The sequence below is a fragment of the Bos indicus x Bos taurus genome, chromosome 15 (assembly GCF_003369695.1).
Source record: "Bos indicus x Bos taurus breed Angus x Brahman F1 hybrid chromosome 15, Bos_hybrid_MaternalHap_v2.0, whole genome shotgun sequence".
NCBI classification, from domain to species: Eukaryota; Metazoa; Chordata; class Mammalia; order Artiodactyla; family Bovidae; genus Bos; species Bos indicus x Bos taurus.
Window position 1 is genome coordinate 46,289,949 of NC_040090.1, and position 18,260 is coordinate 46,308,208.

Sequence of the window (18,260 nt, forward strand, 5' to 3'; positions counted from 1 at the left end):
TGCAGGAAATACGGGATCAAGTATTGGAGGGTAATCTGATGATTTGATGATCTTTTTTTATTATTTTTGGAAAGAAATCTCATTAAAAGCTTAAATAATTATCCTTTCAGCATAGTAGTAGAAAGAGAATAAAATTTGAAGGGCGATAAATCTGAGTTCAGATACTCGCTCTGTAATTTACTGCTGCTACTGCTGCTAAGTCGCTTCAGTCGTGTCCGACTCTGTGCGACCCCATAGACGGCAGCCCACCAGGCTCCCCCGTCCCTGGGATTCTCCAGGCAAGATACTGGAGTGGGGTGCCATCGCCTTCTCCACTGCAGTTTACTAGCTGACACCTGATAGAACTTGGTTCACAATGTCCCTGTATTTAGGATTGCAAGAAATATTAATGGAATTCACTCCAAGGTGGTTCAAATAAACCTTAAGAGAAGGAACAAGCCTAAGAGGGTGATCAAGGGATGGTTAGGCAGCTCGAGAGCTAGTAACACTAGAAAGCTGTTACCTCACCTGAGGCTGATAGAGCAAGGATGGAAATAGTGTTTCCAGAGTCACAGCTGAAGTTGGGAAGGGAAGACCAACTGATTAAGAGCTGTAGTCATGGAGGCAGCAGAAAGGGCACAACCATTTTCCTCTCCTCCCACACTCCAGTTTCCTGCCATCATCTTCCAACCTAAGTAGAAGTCAACTGCATGGCAGCTTGGGAGATGCAGAGTGTCGGGGTCAGCCTTCCCATCATGGAGAGGAGGACAAAGAAGGGATCTGAGAGGCAAATGGAGAATAATTAGTATAATCACTAAGCCTTAACTTCTCCATATATAAATGGGGTTACTTGCACAATTGTTGTGATTCCACATGGCTGCCAAGCACCTGCCATATTACTAGCACATAGTAGTGCTGATAATATAGGATGGTGTAGCATAATACATGCATATGTATGGCTGACTTCCTTCGTTGTTCACCTGAGACTGTCACAATATTGTTAATCAGCTATACCCCGATACAAAGTGGGAAAAAAAAAAGATCGTTTAGCATAAAGTTTAAGAATCCTTAAAAAGCTTTGCAATGAGACAGATCTGAATTTAATTTCTGTCTCTGCCACTTACTAGTCATGTGACTCTGGGCAGGGTACTTCACCTTTTTAGTCTCTGTTGTGTCATTTGTAAAATGGGGAAATAGGCTTACCACAAAGAATTCTAGTGAAGATTAAAGAAGCCATGGTGTATTAGGCGGCCGACGGTGCTGGTGCACAGCGTGCAGGCTCAATCACCACAGCTGTAGTCGTATGTTTTGATTGATTGGTAAGGATAGCAAATGAGGCTAGTTTCCAAGTAATACTAGTCTCCACCCCCACCACACACCCCGCCCCCCCTTTTTTTGGCCCTTATTCTCAGGTTTCCACCCCACCACACAGGAGAGACACACACACCCTTTTTTTCTTGCCCTTATTCTCAGGTTTTCTGACTGGGGCCTTTATTTGTCATGCAGGGGTCAAGATGACTGTCGTTGCACTTTAGACTATTAGAAAGTACAGTTGTACAGTTTTAGTTTAGCTTTTTAGGGTGTCCATTTATTTTATGTTTTTGGTTTATGGTCAATAAACATAGTTAAATGGGCCTAAAGTTGAAAGGCACAGAAAAAGTTGAAAGTACTGAAATTTGAGAAATTAACCTAGATTTATACACGAAGCTCAAGTGAAAAATGCTGAAAATAAAGTATGTTTTAACAGTTAATTCACAGCTGTTACATAATAGCTAATCTTTCAAATTTCACATAAATGTCACAGTTCTGTAAGCTTAACTTGAGGACACATATATGTTTTTCTTCTTGGCTACATTAGGGAACAATGAAGTAAAACCTCATTGACGTAATTGAACCTGATAACATCTCCTGGTTGTGCTGCTGATGTTTCACTGTGGTGGTGGTGGTTTCATAGAGCTCTGTAAAGCATGTTGGACTTACAAACATATTCAAACAGAAACTTTAATCAGGATTCAACTTTTTAACCACAAAGAAAAGCTGAGTTTATAAAAGCACAGTTTTGGATTTACTTTATCAAATCAACTAAAAGAATTTTTTTTAATAATAGGCATCTCATATGTTACTTAAATTGAAAATACTGTTTTTAAAAGTATTTTTGAACAGATGTCTACAGTGTGTGAAAATACTAATTTCTGATACTGTGTAAATTTGAATTTAGATGGAAAGAGACAAATGGAGTACTGGAAGCTCCTAAAAACAGCAATTAAAATTAATCCTTTCATGAAATGTGGAGAAGGCAATGGCACCCCACTCCAGTACTCTTGCCTGGAAAATCCCATGGACGGAGGAGCCTGGAAGGCTGCAGTCCGTGGGGTCGCTGAGGGTCGGACATGACTGAGCGACTTCACTTTCACTTCACTTTCATGAAATGACGTCTTATCATATAATAGAACCATGTTTTGAGAACATACCATAGTCACTAAAACTCTTTTTTCACTTGATTCAAAATTTAATAATATTTGAATTATTTATCCTTATATTTATTTATAGGATTTCCTTTGGTATTGAGAGTGAAGTTTAGGTTTTGCTGACTTTGGAACAATTGATATAGAACATATATTGGCTGCTTGGAAGTAAAATTGTAAAAGAGCTATGTGTTATTTTGGAGGAATGAATGCTTCTACCAATGTTTCTTAAACTTTTAATATTCATGCACCATCCACTGTGTATTCAGTATGTGTGGCGGTTACCTACGAGTATTAAATAAATGCATTAAAATGACTCAGTTTTTAAAAATGAAATTAGTGAACATTGTTTGCAATATTAAAGATATTTGTTTTAGCTCACTGATGAGTAAATCGGTTGTGTGTTGTAGATTCACAACCTATATAACACAATCTGTATATCCAACCAGATTCTTTTCTCTATTTTCTTAAATTGAAAAAATTAAAGCAAAATTGTAATTTACAGTGGGATGCAGCAAGTAGTTTTTCTGATGTTGATTCTGAATACTGAAATCCAACATGGACCCTGTAATCATAAAGAGATTTCTCACTGAAGATTACTTTTGAGGCTGTGTCTGTTGCTAAGTTAATGGGCATTGTCATGGTTAAAAACTTGAGAAATAGAAGCTCTTTGCATTTTATTGCAAAAAATACTTCTATCTGCTATTTATAGTTTTTATTTGCACTGCATTTTCCCACAGCACACTGAAAAGATGTACTTTGTGTGGCCAAACATTGAATGCATTTACTCTTACACTATTTCTCTACCACTGAATCGTGCCCAGCGTGTGTGTTTTAACCACCAGCCGTTTTCTGTGAATAAAGCAGTGATAGATCTGCAGTTAAGAGATATTCTCATTGTTTAGCCAGGCTCTTCTTTGATGTGCAGTAACTGATTGAGAACTAATTCCAGCACATTTCCAAGTCTGTATCATAGTTCACAAAATAATGATTATATAGGAAAAAAATCCTATTTTGTAGTATGGGTTTTTCAATGATAAAAAGGTTGCCCCCCATCGTCTGTTGTGTGTATTGAACATAAACCAAGAACTGGTCTAGATTAACCCCATGTGTGCATTTACTCTTTGCAACCCCACGGACTGTAGCCCACCAGGCTCCTCCGTCCACGGGATTCTCGGAAGGGTTGTCAGTCCCTTCTCCAAGGATCTTCCTGACCCAGACATTGAACTCAGGTCTCCTGTACCGTAGGCAGACTCTGTTACCATTTGAGCCACCAGGAAAGCCCCTAAAGTATTTGCTATGTACAAATATGACAGTAATTACTCTTACCTTATATGCCTTTTCAGTTCTGTGATGTTCCAAAGTGTTGCATAGTAAATACATTTTGGAGATTTTTTGGTCTGTTCTCTCTTCCAGCATAAAGTTTATCATCTGTGTGGCTAATTTTACACATCTCTTGGCAATAGTTTATCTTCTTTATATGCTTTTCCTTTGGGGAGCACAGACTCTGAATGGTGCCTCCAGTTTATGTCACTTCTATTTTAGGAACAGAAATCTTCAGTTTCATATAAGAAAGCTTTATGTGATTGTTCTGGAAAAGTTCTACTGGTTTACCAAAAAGGCTTCACATTTTGCGTGACTGTCATAAAAGTTTCAAAGTAGATAACATGCAGTCTAAAAAAAAAAAATTCCAGTTTTTAGCTGGTTGTATAGTTTAGTAATATTTTTGCTTTTATGGTTTTGTGTGGTATTATCACACCCACAGATTTGTAGTGAGTTTGTATTAGAGTATTGTTCTTGATTTAGGCTTAACATTTATTGGGAGTTATTTATGTTACTGTTTTTGTTAGTACCTTGAGCTTTAGGAAACCAATTTTGAGCCATTTATTTTTTTGATTGGCGACATAAGGTGTAACACAATGCCAAGAATGCAAATTCAACAGATAAAAGCAATATTCAAATAACATGAAATATCAAATTTTATATCAAATTGGTATAAACATCTCTAAACATTTACTCTTCATTTCTGTACTTTTTTATTGTGGACCACACATTGAGTAACTCTGCTCTAAGATGTGTCTTGCTGTAGCTGTATGATTCCTGATCATACATCTTCTACTACTTAGGCAGAAATTTTGTTTTCTCAAAATCACTAATATTCTACTTGTCCAGTTAACACAGAAGTCAGTCTTCAGTTCCTAATATGCAGGGGATTTTAGACTAAGACCTGCTGCTTTTTGGCAAATGTATTTTTGATCACAGAGAAAGTGACTGCAAATAAGACTGAGCTACTGCTCAAGAGTTTATTCAAAACCAGAGTAGTAGGTGGGAAACAAGGAATGTTAAGAAACCCTCATGATGAAAGTATGCTGGAGTTAGCAAGAAATCAACTTCTACTCAGACTGATGAGGAGAAATGAGGCACAGGTATGTCACCATTTGATGGTACCCTTGTAGAAGAAATGTGGGAGTATGGATTGGACAATAGCATGTTAGGCAAGTTTGCAGACTCAGACACAACTCTCATAGGTAATCTTTAGTGACCCAACCGGTGGTCCTGTCTTCATTCCTGTCCACTCTGTACTTTTTTTTTGGTGAATTTAAGGAAACATCAGATTTACAAATGTCATGATGATGACAATTTGTAAATTTGGTAATTTTTATTGGTAAATAGTAAATAGAATGGTAAATAGGCTAGTCAGCATTCCACTCTCCCAAGAAATTTGGACAGGCTAAAATCAGAACTGAAGTAAGGTATTGCACTTGGGACTAAAAAGCCAGTTGTGTAACCATAGCATGCAAATGGAACATGTATTCCCTGGTGGCTCAGATGGTAAAGAATCTGCCTGCAATGCAAGAGACCCAGGTTCCATCTCTGGGTCAGGAAGATGCCCTGGAGAAGGGAATGGCAACCCACTCCAGTATTTTTGCCTGGAGAATTCCATGGATGGAGGAGCCTGGCAGGCTACAGTCCATGGGGTCATAGAGTCAGACATGACTGAGCAACTAACACTTCTACTACATTTTATGACAAGTATACAAGAAACTTAGGGATTTTAGGTTACTCTAATCTTAATGTGAATGTTCTTAGGAAGTTATTAGTGTCTTAAACTGCATTAATTAATGTCTTTGTATGCTGCTTAAATCACAGCCTGAAGCAATTCTATGAGGACCACACTTAGGACTGTATAAAATACTGTGTAAATTTGATGAGTCTACTAATATATATTAAATTCTTTTCATGTTGCTGTACCATAGCAATTTTGCAGGTACTAGTCCATGAATTTTGTAAGCGATTGTAGTATGTCTGGATTTTCTTTGGGAAGAAATATGTTTCTCTTCACTGGCAAGAGATGACCTTCTGCAAGGATGTTGACAAAAAGTTGGTGATAATGACAAATAATGATTTTTAAAGGGGGTCACCAAGCTGTAGCCCACTAACCAAATCCTGCTAGCAACCTTTTGTGTGTGGCCACAGAGCTAAGAATATTTGTTTTTTTCATTTTAAAGGATTGTAAAACAAAAAGCAAAGAATATGCCATGGAGACCTTATGTGGCTTACCAAGCCTAAATTATTTGTACCTTTACAAAAAAATTCTGTCAGCTCCTAAATGAAATATTGGACCAATGAAAGAAGAAATAACATTTTAAGATCTTTTGCATCAGGAGCCTTATGACTAGAAACAAATATTTTAGTACATAGAAATTGTGTGATTGGATTACAAATTTACTAGGCTCATGTTCACGGTTAGGGTTCAAAGCTATGTAGAAAATTGTCATTATATCAGTTATTTAGGCAAAAGGAAGAAACTTATTTATCAATTTAAGTAAATTTAAAAGAAATTAGCTTTAATCGTAGTTAGCAGCTATAGCTTGCCAAATTTGAGCTAATTTTGTCTCCTTGAGCAGTGACTGTTGGATGGGGAAGTAGCCCCACAGCCTGCTAGGAAGAGACGGGCAGGAGAAAACTAGTCTAGTACTAAGAAGTTATTATTGATAATCTATAAAGAAGAGAAACAGGGAAACTAATTAAATCTGTGAATCAAAAGGGTTGTGTGTAACTTTTTATAAATCCACTCTTTTATGCTTTATGTAAACCCCAGGCAAGCTTTTTAAAGGTGCTTTGGACAACAGAGCCTTGTTGCTAGGGAAGTAGCACCACCTACTGACACTGGTTTAAAATGACAAATTATGAGCCTTTGGAGAAGGTGGGAAGCGGGGAGAGCGGTGATTTCTCATTTTACATGTATTTTTAGTAAATGGATGTGATTTTGGATTTATATTTTTGGTTCTGTGGTAATAGATATTTTAAAGGTTAATATAGCTTAGTTTAGTGACTTTATTCTGACTGTCTTGCTTTTTCAATCACAGATTGTGTAATTAATGAAATATTCCATCTAGAGATCATTTTTATTTTCACCTCCCCAATTTCTCTCCCAAAATTTAAGCTGTTTTTGTATCTGTAATTGAAGATGCTCCATTTTGTAACTAAATGAATTCTTTTATTTATTTTTTCTTTCAGATGATTCTTTGGGATTGGGATTTAAAGCAGTGGTATAAACCTCACTATCAGGTAAATATAAATGATATCACTAATAATTAACATCTGTAATCAAATTTTTGACATATAAAATTACATTCAGAAGATTTCTATGCCGTAAGATTTTTCTTTAGCTGAATTAAAATAACCAAAACTTCATTTAGGTAGATTTTTTTAAAATAAATTTTAATTGCAAAGGAAAATAAAATGATCAGTAACCAAACATATATAGTTACTTTTTAAATGTTGCTGGTACAGTCTGGGCTTATCAATAGAAAACTGCACAGATGAATGAATTTTCACAAATTAAAGTTCCCATGTAACTAGTACCCATAACAAAAAATAGAACATTACCAGCGTCCTACAAGCCTCACTTGTGTACCATTCTAGTCATTACATATGTCTCCAAAGAAAATCCCTATCCATACTCCTAGAAATTAGTTTTATTTATGAAATGTATATATATAGATAGATACACACATATGGAATCATACAAAATGGACTTTTTTAAAGATTTTTCATCACTTTATGTTGGTATCAGTGAAACTGAAAATAGACGTGTAGGAGAACAAAGGAAAATCAAACATCAAGGAATAACTTTGTTAACTTTTGATATATATCTTTATAGATCTTTTCCTAGTTTTCCAGTGTACTGAAATGTATAGTTTATATAATTTTAGTACAAAAATGGTAATATTATATTCCATGTGCTATTTTGAAACCTGATGTTTTTTTATACTAACAGATAAACATTAATAAATATCAAATCCTTGTCATACGTGTGTACGGAAACATTAACTATTTATCACATCTATTTACTTAATGTTAGTTGTTCAAACATAACACTTTGAAAAATGAACACCCCTTTGAATGGTTGAGTCTTATTTTTAAACAATAAATGGCATAACCACAACAGCCTATATTCTCTGATGTAACTGTTAGTCAGGTGAAGTGAGGAAGGCTACATCTGACCTGTTAAATAAAAGGGACTGGGATTTCTTGACCTCAGTAGTGGCCTTTGCCTCAGTCATGTCCACCAAGATTCTCAGTTTCCAATGAAAAGAGTATCTATGTGCTCAGTCACTCAGTCGTGGACGACTCTTTGCGACCCCATGGACCCCACCAGGCTCCTCTGTCCATGGAGTTTTCCAGGCAAGAATACTGAAGTGGGTTGGTATTTCCTTCTCCAGGAAAAGAGTATCTAAATTACTGCTAAAATCTAAAGATAAGTAAGCAGTGATGGTTCACACATGGGCTTGTAGTCCCACAGAATTTTATTTCTTCTACCTCTCTTTTCCTTTCAAATAGTCCTTTAAAAAAAAAAATCGAAATGTAGGGGATTCCCTGGCAGTCTGGTGGTTAGAACTTGGTGTTTTTACTGTCCTGGTCTCGAGTTTGATCCCTGGTCGAGGAATTAAAGATACGGTAGGCCACGCAGCATGGCGAAAAAAAGAAAAAATTTGAAGTGTAACACTCATGTATAAAAGTGCACAAGTCACAACTGTGCAACTTGATGAATTTTCTCAGAGTGAATATCTACATGTGACCATTTTTCAGATGAATTCAGCACCCCAAAAGCCCCCTGCCTAGTCATCAGCTTTTCCCAGGTGTTATTTCAATACTGATTTCTGTCATCACAACTTAGTCTTTTTCTGAATTGTAAGTAAATGGAATCACTCATATGTGTTTTCTGTTTTACTTCAAAATTTTTCTGTAAGATTAATTTGTTGTTATGTGTAGTAGTAATTCACCCACTCTTATCCCATTTAGTGTTTTATTGAATGAATATACAATCAATTCATCTAGTCTATAGTAGACTGACATTTATTTTTCAGTTTTTTGTCTATTTCAAGCTATGCTGCTGGAATATTCTTGATGTCTTTTGTTGGATGTTAGAGGGGGGGTATGCATGTATATGTTCAGTTTTAGTAGGAAGCACAAGATAATTTTCCAAAGAGATTGTATCACTTCTCCCAGCCATCAGCAGTATATAGATGTTTCCAGTTGATCCACATCTTTGTCAACACTTGGTAGTGTGTTTTAAATCATTCTGGTAGCTGTTGAAGAGTATCTTATTGTAGTTTTAATATTTGCATTTCATTGATGGCTCATCAGGTTGAGAATCTTTTCATGTTAATTTGCTACTCAGATATCCTCTGGTGAAGATCTTTTCTCCATTTTTTCCCCAGCAATTATCTACATTTTACTTAGTGATCAGTAGGAGTTCTTTATGTATTTTGGACATGAGTATTCCTTAAGAAATCTTCTCCCTGTCTGTGGCTTATCATGGTGTCTTATTGAAAACACTATTCATCAATCATTTCCTTTTATGTCAACTTATTTCGTTTTTATTTAGTGTTTTTTGTATGTGTCCTACGTAAGAACATCTTGTTTACTCCCTGGGCAGTGTCTACCCTCTCCTGTTACCTCCTAGCAGTTTTATTGTTCTACTTTCCATTTTTAGATCTGTAATACATCTAGAATTGATTTTTCTGTATTGTGGTTTATGTATCAAGACAGCTTTTTTCCACATGGTTATCTAATTGATCCACTTCCAGTTATTGAAAAAAATATATCTTTCTTCTTTGCACTGTATTATCACCTTTGTCTTTTAAGTGACAAAATGTAAATTTGTTTCAGGACTTTCTATTCTGTTTGTCAATTTGTCTCTCCTGAAACACTGATACCAGACTCGTTATTTTAATTACTATAACTTTATAATAGTGTAAGTTCTCTAGCTTTGTTATTCCTCAAAATTATCTTGGCTATTCTTTAATAAACTTGAAAATTTCCATATCCAAAAAATATACTAGGATTTCGACTGAGATTTTATTGACTCTATAGATCACTATGAGGAGAATTTACATCTTTATAATACTGAGGCTTTCAATACATGAAAATGGTATATTCCTTCACTTATCTGAGTCATCGTTTATCTTAATAATGTTTTCAGTGCAGGTGTCATGCATCTATTTTGTTAGATTTGTTCTTTGATATTTAATTTTTAAAGTTGAAAAATGTAAAAGGTAGCAATTTTTAGAAATTCCATGTTTTTAACCACTTGTGCTGCCCCATGGGAGTTTAATTGATTTTTATATATTGACCCATGTATCCAGTGTCCTTGCTAAATTTACTTATTAATTCTAATAGCTTGTCTGAGGATCCTTTTAGAGTCTTTAGGGATATAATAATGTCATCAATGAATAAAGACAGGCTTATTATTTCCAATCATATGAGGCTTTTCTTGTATAACTATATGGTTTAGGATTTCTAATGCAGTGTTGAATAGAAGTGATACTAGTAGATAGCCTTGTCCTCATCATGACTTCAGGGAGAAAATATTCAACATGCTCACCACTAATGTTTAATATAGGCACCCTTTATCAGATTAATGAAGTTCTATCCTAATCCCAGTTCACCAAAAACTTTTTTCTTCTAAGTCAGAAATGGGTCTAGAATTCTATCAGATGCTTTTTCTGTGTCTATTGAGATGATCCCTGAATTTTCCCCCATTTTTTTCTATTAATGTGGTAAATTAATTATGGGCCTGTGTTGAACCATCCCTGGATTCCCAGATAAAGAAAATTTGATCAAGAACTGTTTTCTTTTTAAAAATATATATCACTGGATTTTATTTATTAATATTTTGAATTCATGCTTACATGAGAGTTGGCCTTATGATTATTGTTTTTATCATGTTTTTGGCATAAAGGTTATACTGGCCTCATAAGATAAGGTGGGAAATTCCCCCCACTTTTTTTTCTGTTATCTAAAAGAGTCTAGTAAGATGGGTTTCATTTCTTCCTTTGGAAGAATACTCTGGTGAAGCTATCTCAGTTTGGAGCTTTCTTATGGACAAGTTTTAAATTATTAAGTTTCTTAAAGTTTTAGGACTATTCAGGCTTTCTGTCTTTTCTTGTTTCTTTTGTTCATAGTGTTCTCGGAACTCTTTGGTTTTGTTCCCTCCAGCATTGAGACTGCTGACAGCTTTATTTTACTTTCAAAATAGAAATCTTTTTGAGGATTTCTGTTTGGTTTCTCTATCTTTTGGCCTCTGTTTACAAATTGGCAAATATCTCCAGCGGGGAATGCAGCTTCAAATTCAGGCTTGAATCTTTGTTCTCCTCTTCTCTCTGGGATCTTGCTTGGAAGTGTTTAAAGCTCTCTGTCTTTATAACTCTAAATTCCATATTTGGTCTCCCAGCCCCTTGAGACTATAGAGAGCTCTTCATAGTTCATCAGGCACTCTATCAGATCTAGGCTCTTAAATCTATTTCTCACTTCCACTGTATAATCATAAGGGATTTTATAAGCTAATATTATATTAATTTCAATAATAATAAATACTAAGCATCTCTGAAATTATAGCATAAGTTAGGAGTTAACAAGTTTTTTCCTATTAAGGGTCATATCGCAAATATTTTAGCATTTACAGGGACACACAGCCACCTATGTGCGCCCCCCTCCACTCCCGCAATAACTGGTAAAATGTAGAATTTATTCTTGACTCTGTGTACAAAAACAAGAGTTTGCCAAATATATAAGCTGATGGGAAATAATTTAAGTTAAACTTAAAATTATAACAAATACTTTGAATATTCAGTTCGATTGGAAATAAATCAGGTCATGTCAGTCTCTTGCTCACTATGCTGCAATCTCACCCAAAATAAAAACTAAAGTCCTAATCACGGACTTAAAAGACCCTGCACAATAAGGTCCCTTCCTTTCCTCCCTTTTAGTTCTCTGACTTCATCTACGCATTCTTTTTCATTTACTCTGCCCCTGCTACACTGGCCTCTTTGTTATTCCTCAAACTAGCCAGACAGGCTTCTGCCTCCGCAGATTTGCACGTGCTAGCCTGTATGCTGGAATGCTCGTTCACATTTGTCGGGTTTTAACATCATAAGTAGTGCATTCTTTTCAGTGCCCTCCATCACTTCCTTTCTCTTTTTCTTGCTGTGTTTCTCCCTGGCCTGCTCAAAATCTGTGACTTTCCATCGTCCATATTCCTTATTCTGGAATCTGATGTTCTCAAATATTGGTTCCAACATGCTTCTCCAACCTTATTTTGTACTGCTCTTTTCTTTTTTTAAATATATAACATATATATATATATATATATATATGTTACACTCCCCCCCTCCCACACACCCCTACCTGTGATAGGATATCTTATAACCGTCACCCAACAGCAAAAGGTAATGTAGACTTCCAACCTAGCCACAGACTGTGATGCTGGTAGGCTCTTCCTTTCTTCAAAACTGAATGAGTCTTGCCAACAACACCAAGGGCAAATTGATCTGGAACTCCATTCATATGAAGTGGCCAGAGAAGTATGCTCATTCTCTACTAAGCATGAGACTCTCCTTCCCCAGCAAGGCAGGGGGTGGCCAGGTCTCCCCAACACAGGTGCCTGGCCCAGAAAGTGCTCTTTGTCCTGTGACCTGCAGACTCCCTTCCCCGACTTTGCAGCAGATAGCCCAACCTGGGGAGTTCCTCAGTCGTGGCTGACTCTTTTCGACCCCATAGACTGTAGCTTGCCAGGCTCCTCTGTCCATGGAGTTATCCAGGCCAAAATGCTAGAGTGGGTAGCCATGCCATTCTCCAGGGGATCTTCCCAACCCAGGGATCAAATCAAACCCAGGTCTCTCACATTGCAACTCCCACCCCTAGGCACCAGCCCTGGTGGAACCAGAAGGAAATCAAGCAGACTAAAAATACCACTGTGAATGCCCTGAAAATTAAATTTCATTAGAACTACAGCCTGAAAAAAGCAGTATAGGACATAGTACTAAACCTAAACAGAAAGATCACCTCTTACTATAAAAGGTGTAAATAGGACCCAGAGTCTTCTAGCATAGTTACCAAAATATTGACAAGAATTTTGAAAATCACCTGTCATATCAAGAACCAGGAAACTTACAACTTGAGTGAGAAAAGACAATCAATTATTAACACCAAGATGAATCAGATTTGAAACTGACTAGAAATTATAATAGATTTAAGGGACTAGATCTGATAGACAGAGTGCCTGAGGAACTATGGACGGAGGTTCGTGACATTGTACAGGAGATAGGAATCAAGACCATCCCCAAGAAAAAGAAATGCAAAAAAGCAAAATGGCTGTCTGAGGAGACCTTACAAATAGCTGTGAAAAGAAGAGAAGCAAAAAGCAAAGGAGAAATGGAAAGATATACCCATTTGAATGCAGAGGTCCAAAGAACAGCAAGGAGAGATAAAAAAGCCTTCCTCAGTGATCAGTGCAAAGAAATAGAGGAAAACAATAGAATGGGAAAGACTAGAGATCTCTTCAAGAAAATTAGAGATACCAAGGGAACATTTCATGCAAAGATGGGCTCAATAAAGGACAGAAATGGTATGGACCTAACAGAAGCAGAAGATCTTAAGAAGAGATGGCAAGAATACACAGAAGAACTGTACAAAAAAGATCTTCACGACCCAGATAAGCACGATGGTGTGATCACTCACCTAGAGCCAGACATCCTGGAATGTGAAGTCAAGTGGGCCTTAGAAAGCATCACTACGAACAAAGCTAGTGGAGGTGATGGAATTCCAGTTGAGCTATTTCAAATCCTAAAAGATGATGCTGTGAAAGTGCTGCACTCAATATGCCAGCAAATTTGGAAGACTCAGCTGTGGCCACAGGACTGGAAAAGGTCAGTTTTCATTCCAATCCCAAAGAAAGGCAATGCCAAAGGATGCTCAAACTACCACACAATTGTCATCTCACATGCTAGCAAAGTAATGCTCAAAATTCTCCAAGCCAGGCTCCAGCAGTATGTGAATCATGAACTTCCAGATGTTCAAGCTGGTTTTAGAAAAGGCAGAGGAACCAGAGATCAAATTGCCAACATCTGTTGGATCATTGAAAAAGCAAGAGAGTTCCAGAAAAACATCTATTTCTGCTTTATTGACTACGCTAAAGCCTTTGACTGTGTGGATCACAAGAAACTGTGGAAAATTCTGAAAGAGATGTGAATACCAGACTACCTGACCTGCCTCTTGAGAAATGTGTATGCAGGTCAGGAAGCAACAGTTAGAACTGGACATGGAACAATAGGCTGGTTCCAAATAGGAAAAGGAGTACGTCAAGGCTGTATACTGTCACCCTGCTTATTTAACTTCTATGCAGAGTACATCATGAGAAACGCTGGGCTGGATGAAACAGAAGCTGGAATCAAGATTGCTGGGAGAAATATCAATAACCTCAGATACTCAGATGACACCACCCTTATGGCAGAAATTGAAGAAGAACTAAAGAGCCTCTTGATGAAAGTGAAAAGAGGAGAGTGAAAAAGTTGGCTTAAAGCCAACATTCAGAAAACTAAGATCGTGGCATCAGGTCTCATCACTTCATGGCAAATAGATGGGAAAACAGTGGAAACAGTGTCAGACTTTTATTTTTTTGGGCCCCCAAATCACTGCAGATGGTGACTGCAGCCATGAAATTAAAAGATGCTTACTCCTTGGAAGGAAAGTTATGACCAACCTAGACAGGATATTAAAAAGCAGAGATATTACTTTGTCAACAAAGGTCCGTCTAGTCAAGGCTGTGGTTTTTCCTGTGGTCATGTATGGATGCGAGAGTTGGACGATAAAGAAAGCTGAGCACCGAAGAATTGATGCTTTTAAACTGTGGTGTTGGAGAAGACTCTTGAGAGTCCCTTGGACTGCAAGGAGATCCAACCAGTCCATTCTAAAGGAGATCAGCCCTGGGATTTCTTTGGAAGGAATGATGTTAAAGCTGAAACTCTAGTACTTTGGCCACCTCATGCGGAGAATCGACTCATTGGAAAAGACTCTGATGCTGGGAGGGATTGGGGGCAGGAGAAGGGGATGACAGAGGATGAGATGGTTGGATGCCATCACTGACTTAATGGACATGGGTTTGGGTAGACTCTGGCAGTTGGTGATGGACAGGGAGGCCTGGTGTGCTGTGGTTCCTGGGGTCACAAAGAGTCAGGCACAACTGAATGACTGAACTGAACTGAGGAATTTTAAAGTGGCCATCATAAAAATGTCTTAATAAGCAGTTACAAATCTTTTGAAACAAGTAAATGAAATAGAAAATCTCAGGAAAAAAAGAAAATAGAAGTTACCAAAAAAGGGGGGAGGAAGCTTATAGAGCTACAAAATGCAATAATGGAAATTAAAGCAAAATGAACAAAATCTTAAGGACCTGGATTCATAATCATCTGTGTCTGAGCAGGAGAAAGAGTGAGTTTGAAAAAGTATCTGAAGAAATAATAGCTGAAAACTTCCCAAATTTTGCAAAAGATGTAATTCTGCAAATTCAAGAAGCTGAGCAGGGACTTCCTGGATGGCCCAGGGGCTAAAACACTGCACTCCAGTGCAGGGAGCCTGGGTTCAATCCCTGGTCAGGGAAACAGATCCGACATGCCGTAACTAAGAGTTTGCATTCCGCAACCAAAGATACTACATACTGAAACTAGGACCCGGTGTAGCCAAATAAATAAATATATGTATATATTTAAAAGCTGAGTGAATCTCAAATAGTATCAGTGTTTCCCCCCCCCCCAAAACAAATCTTCTGTAAAATATGTTAATTAAACTTTTGAAAATTAAAAGCAAAGAAAATATATTGGAAGCGGCCAGAGAGAAATGACACACGGCCTATAAAGGAACACCCAAGTCAAATGACAACAGATTTCTTAGAGTGTGGGAAAACAGATACTGTTGTATACAATTTGTGGAAATACTGGTTTGACCAACATATGTGAGGGTAGTTTTATAGTGGTTTTAACATGTTCATTTACTTTGCTTCAGTAGTTCAAGTTAACGGGAAGCTATCTATCAGAAATATGCCTAATTATCTACAGTGACGTATTAAGAGAGGTGTTCGCTTATAAAGACTAGAAATAGCTGAGCTATGGCCCAATAATGGGGAATGTTTTAAAATAAAGTAATACAAAATAATACTTAAGAAAAAAGAATTCCTCAAAGAGCAAATACATTATTAAGCTAATTATTGGTCTAACTTTCATAACACTTCTCAATTTAAAAATGTGGTGAGGATACATAACTGTGAACTCAACAGATACTATGAATAGTTATGAACTATAAACACACCCAAACGTAAATTCAAGGTGCAATAAAACAACAGAAGTAACATTTAATTCACTATTCTGATCACCAGAGCACTGATTTCTGTGGGTAATTGAGTTGAACATAATACATATGTATTTTTGAAAAGTAAAAATATATGTATTTATCAATGAAACATTTATAAATTAAGAAAAATGTATTTTCTGTCTATTCTTCAGGACTCAGCCTCATGTTATTCCTTCTGTATTAACCATTCAGTTCAGTTTATCACTGTCTCCTTTGATACCACATGAGATATACTAATGAATAATGTAGAAAAAAATTAAAGTTCACAATATCTGTTATATACTTCATCAAAATTTTAAGCTTAGAATCATACTGCTTATATCATTTATGCTATGTCCAAATAAGTGAAAATTAATATTTAATAGGATTCAATTACTTAAGCTATTGTTAGATGGACTTTGATTTAAAGTTTTTTTTTTTAATTTTGTGTCTAACAAATATGTTATTTTATGTCTTGTTTTTTTTTTTTCTTTTCTAGATTTCTGGAGGTGGAAGTGGAGTTGATCTTTCAGTGCTAAATGAGGCTCGCAATATGGTGTCAGATCTTCTGGTTGACCCCACCCTTCCTCCACAAGTCATTGCTTCCCTACGGAGTATCAGTAGCTTGATGGGTGCTTTCTCAGGCTCCTGTAGGCCAAAGATGAATCCCCTCACACCATTTCCTGGATTTTATCCCTGCTCTGAGATAGAGGACCCCGCTGAGAAAGGAGATCGAAAACTTCACAAGGTCAAAATACAATAATCAGCCAGCCCTATTTATCATGTTTAATAATGTTTTTGAATTAAAACTGCTCCTTTAAATCTTAGATAAAATAGAATTTCTTTTTAAAGGGCTTGGTTCCTTTATAGTACATTGAGTTGCTTGGGACTTCAGAGGTAGTTATAATTTCAAATAGTTCAGTATGAAGCAAGCTTTCAGTTTTCATTCTGAATAATATTACTGTAATTAGCAGTTATAACTTCATTGGTAACAACTATTTTTTATTATCTTTAAGAAGCAGAGAACAGAAGGAAAATTTATTTTCAGGCTATACAGCAAACTAGTAGTCAAATTGTGTCATTAATCTATTTTATTTTTTGGAAACCAGGAATTCTTTTTGGACCAATAAAAAAAAAACGATCATTATAATAGTCATGAAATTCCATAGCATTAAACTGATTTTCACATTTTTTGGAACTCTCTACCTACCCACTGGAGATTACTGTAGCCCAATAGGCACTGATTTTTCCATCACTAGACATGGGATTGATTTTTCTTTAAATATCACTGACTCAAAATAGGATTTCCTTTAGAAAATAATAAGTACTATTCTAAATAGGTATATATTATGCATGTTCAGAGTGCTTTTAATTCTTTTATTTGGCTATCAATAGTCAAATTGATACCTTTACCTGTAGTTAATATCATAAAACTTTAAAAATAGAAATATTTTAGAGATTATTTTAACTGCTTTGTTCTACTGGTTAAAGAAACTAAGAGAAGATGAAATTCCAATCAGTTAATTTTCATTGTAATAGTGTATACAGAGTTTAGAAAAAGTTAAATATAGTTTTTGGAGACTTTGATCATCAATTCATTTTGTTAATTCTCAGCATTGTTATATAGAAATGTTGAAAAATTAAGTAAGCCTGATTAGGGCAAAATTTTGGTAATTATTGATCACAAATCTGGATCATAAGTAGTTGTGATGCTCTATTTTTAAAGTGTATAGAATAGCAGCTGCCTTATTCAAAACCCAATGGTAGTTACACACATTTTTTTTAAAGCACTCTACCCATGAGAAAAGGATTAATCACAGCATCAAATAGGGATAGCAATAACTTCATCAATAAAATAATTAATACATTTTGAGTTATTAATGGTTTTCATTTGGTATGTTGCTCTTCCTTTATATTTTCCATTGGCATTTGAGGTTTCAAATAGTAATTTTAAAAAGTAATAATTCTTAAAACTGTTAGGCATAAAAATTGCATTGAGGGAGTTCACTGGCAGCCTCGTGGTTAGAATTCCAGGCTTTCACTACTGTGGCTGGGGTTCAGTCTCTGGTTGGAGAACTGAGATCCTGCAAGCCATGCAGCCAGGCAAAGAAATTTAAAAAATCACATTCTGTTTGTTACTATGTT

General features: G+C 36.2%; 1 protein-coding gene across 1 annotated transcript in view; it reads left to right on the forward strand.

The window, feature by feature from the left end:
* The window catches only part of PDE3B (phosphodiesterase 3B), a 162,037-nt gene that overhangs the window by 90,790 nt on the left and 52,987 nt on the right, over positions 1-18,260 (forward strand). The window contains exons 2-3 of the mRNA XM_027563346.1: positions 6,966-7,016; positions 16,615-16,863. Coding sequence (XP_027419147.1) covers positions 6,966-7,016; positions 16,615-16,863 — 300 coding nt within the window. The remainder of the gene's footprint in view (positions 1-6,965; positions 7,017-16,614; positions 16,864-18,260) is intronic.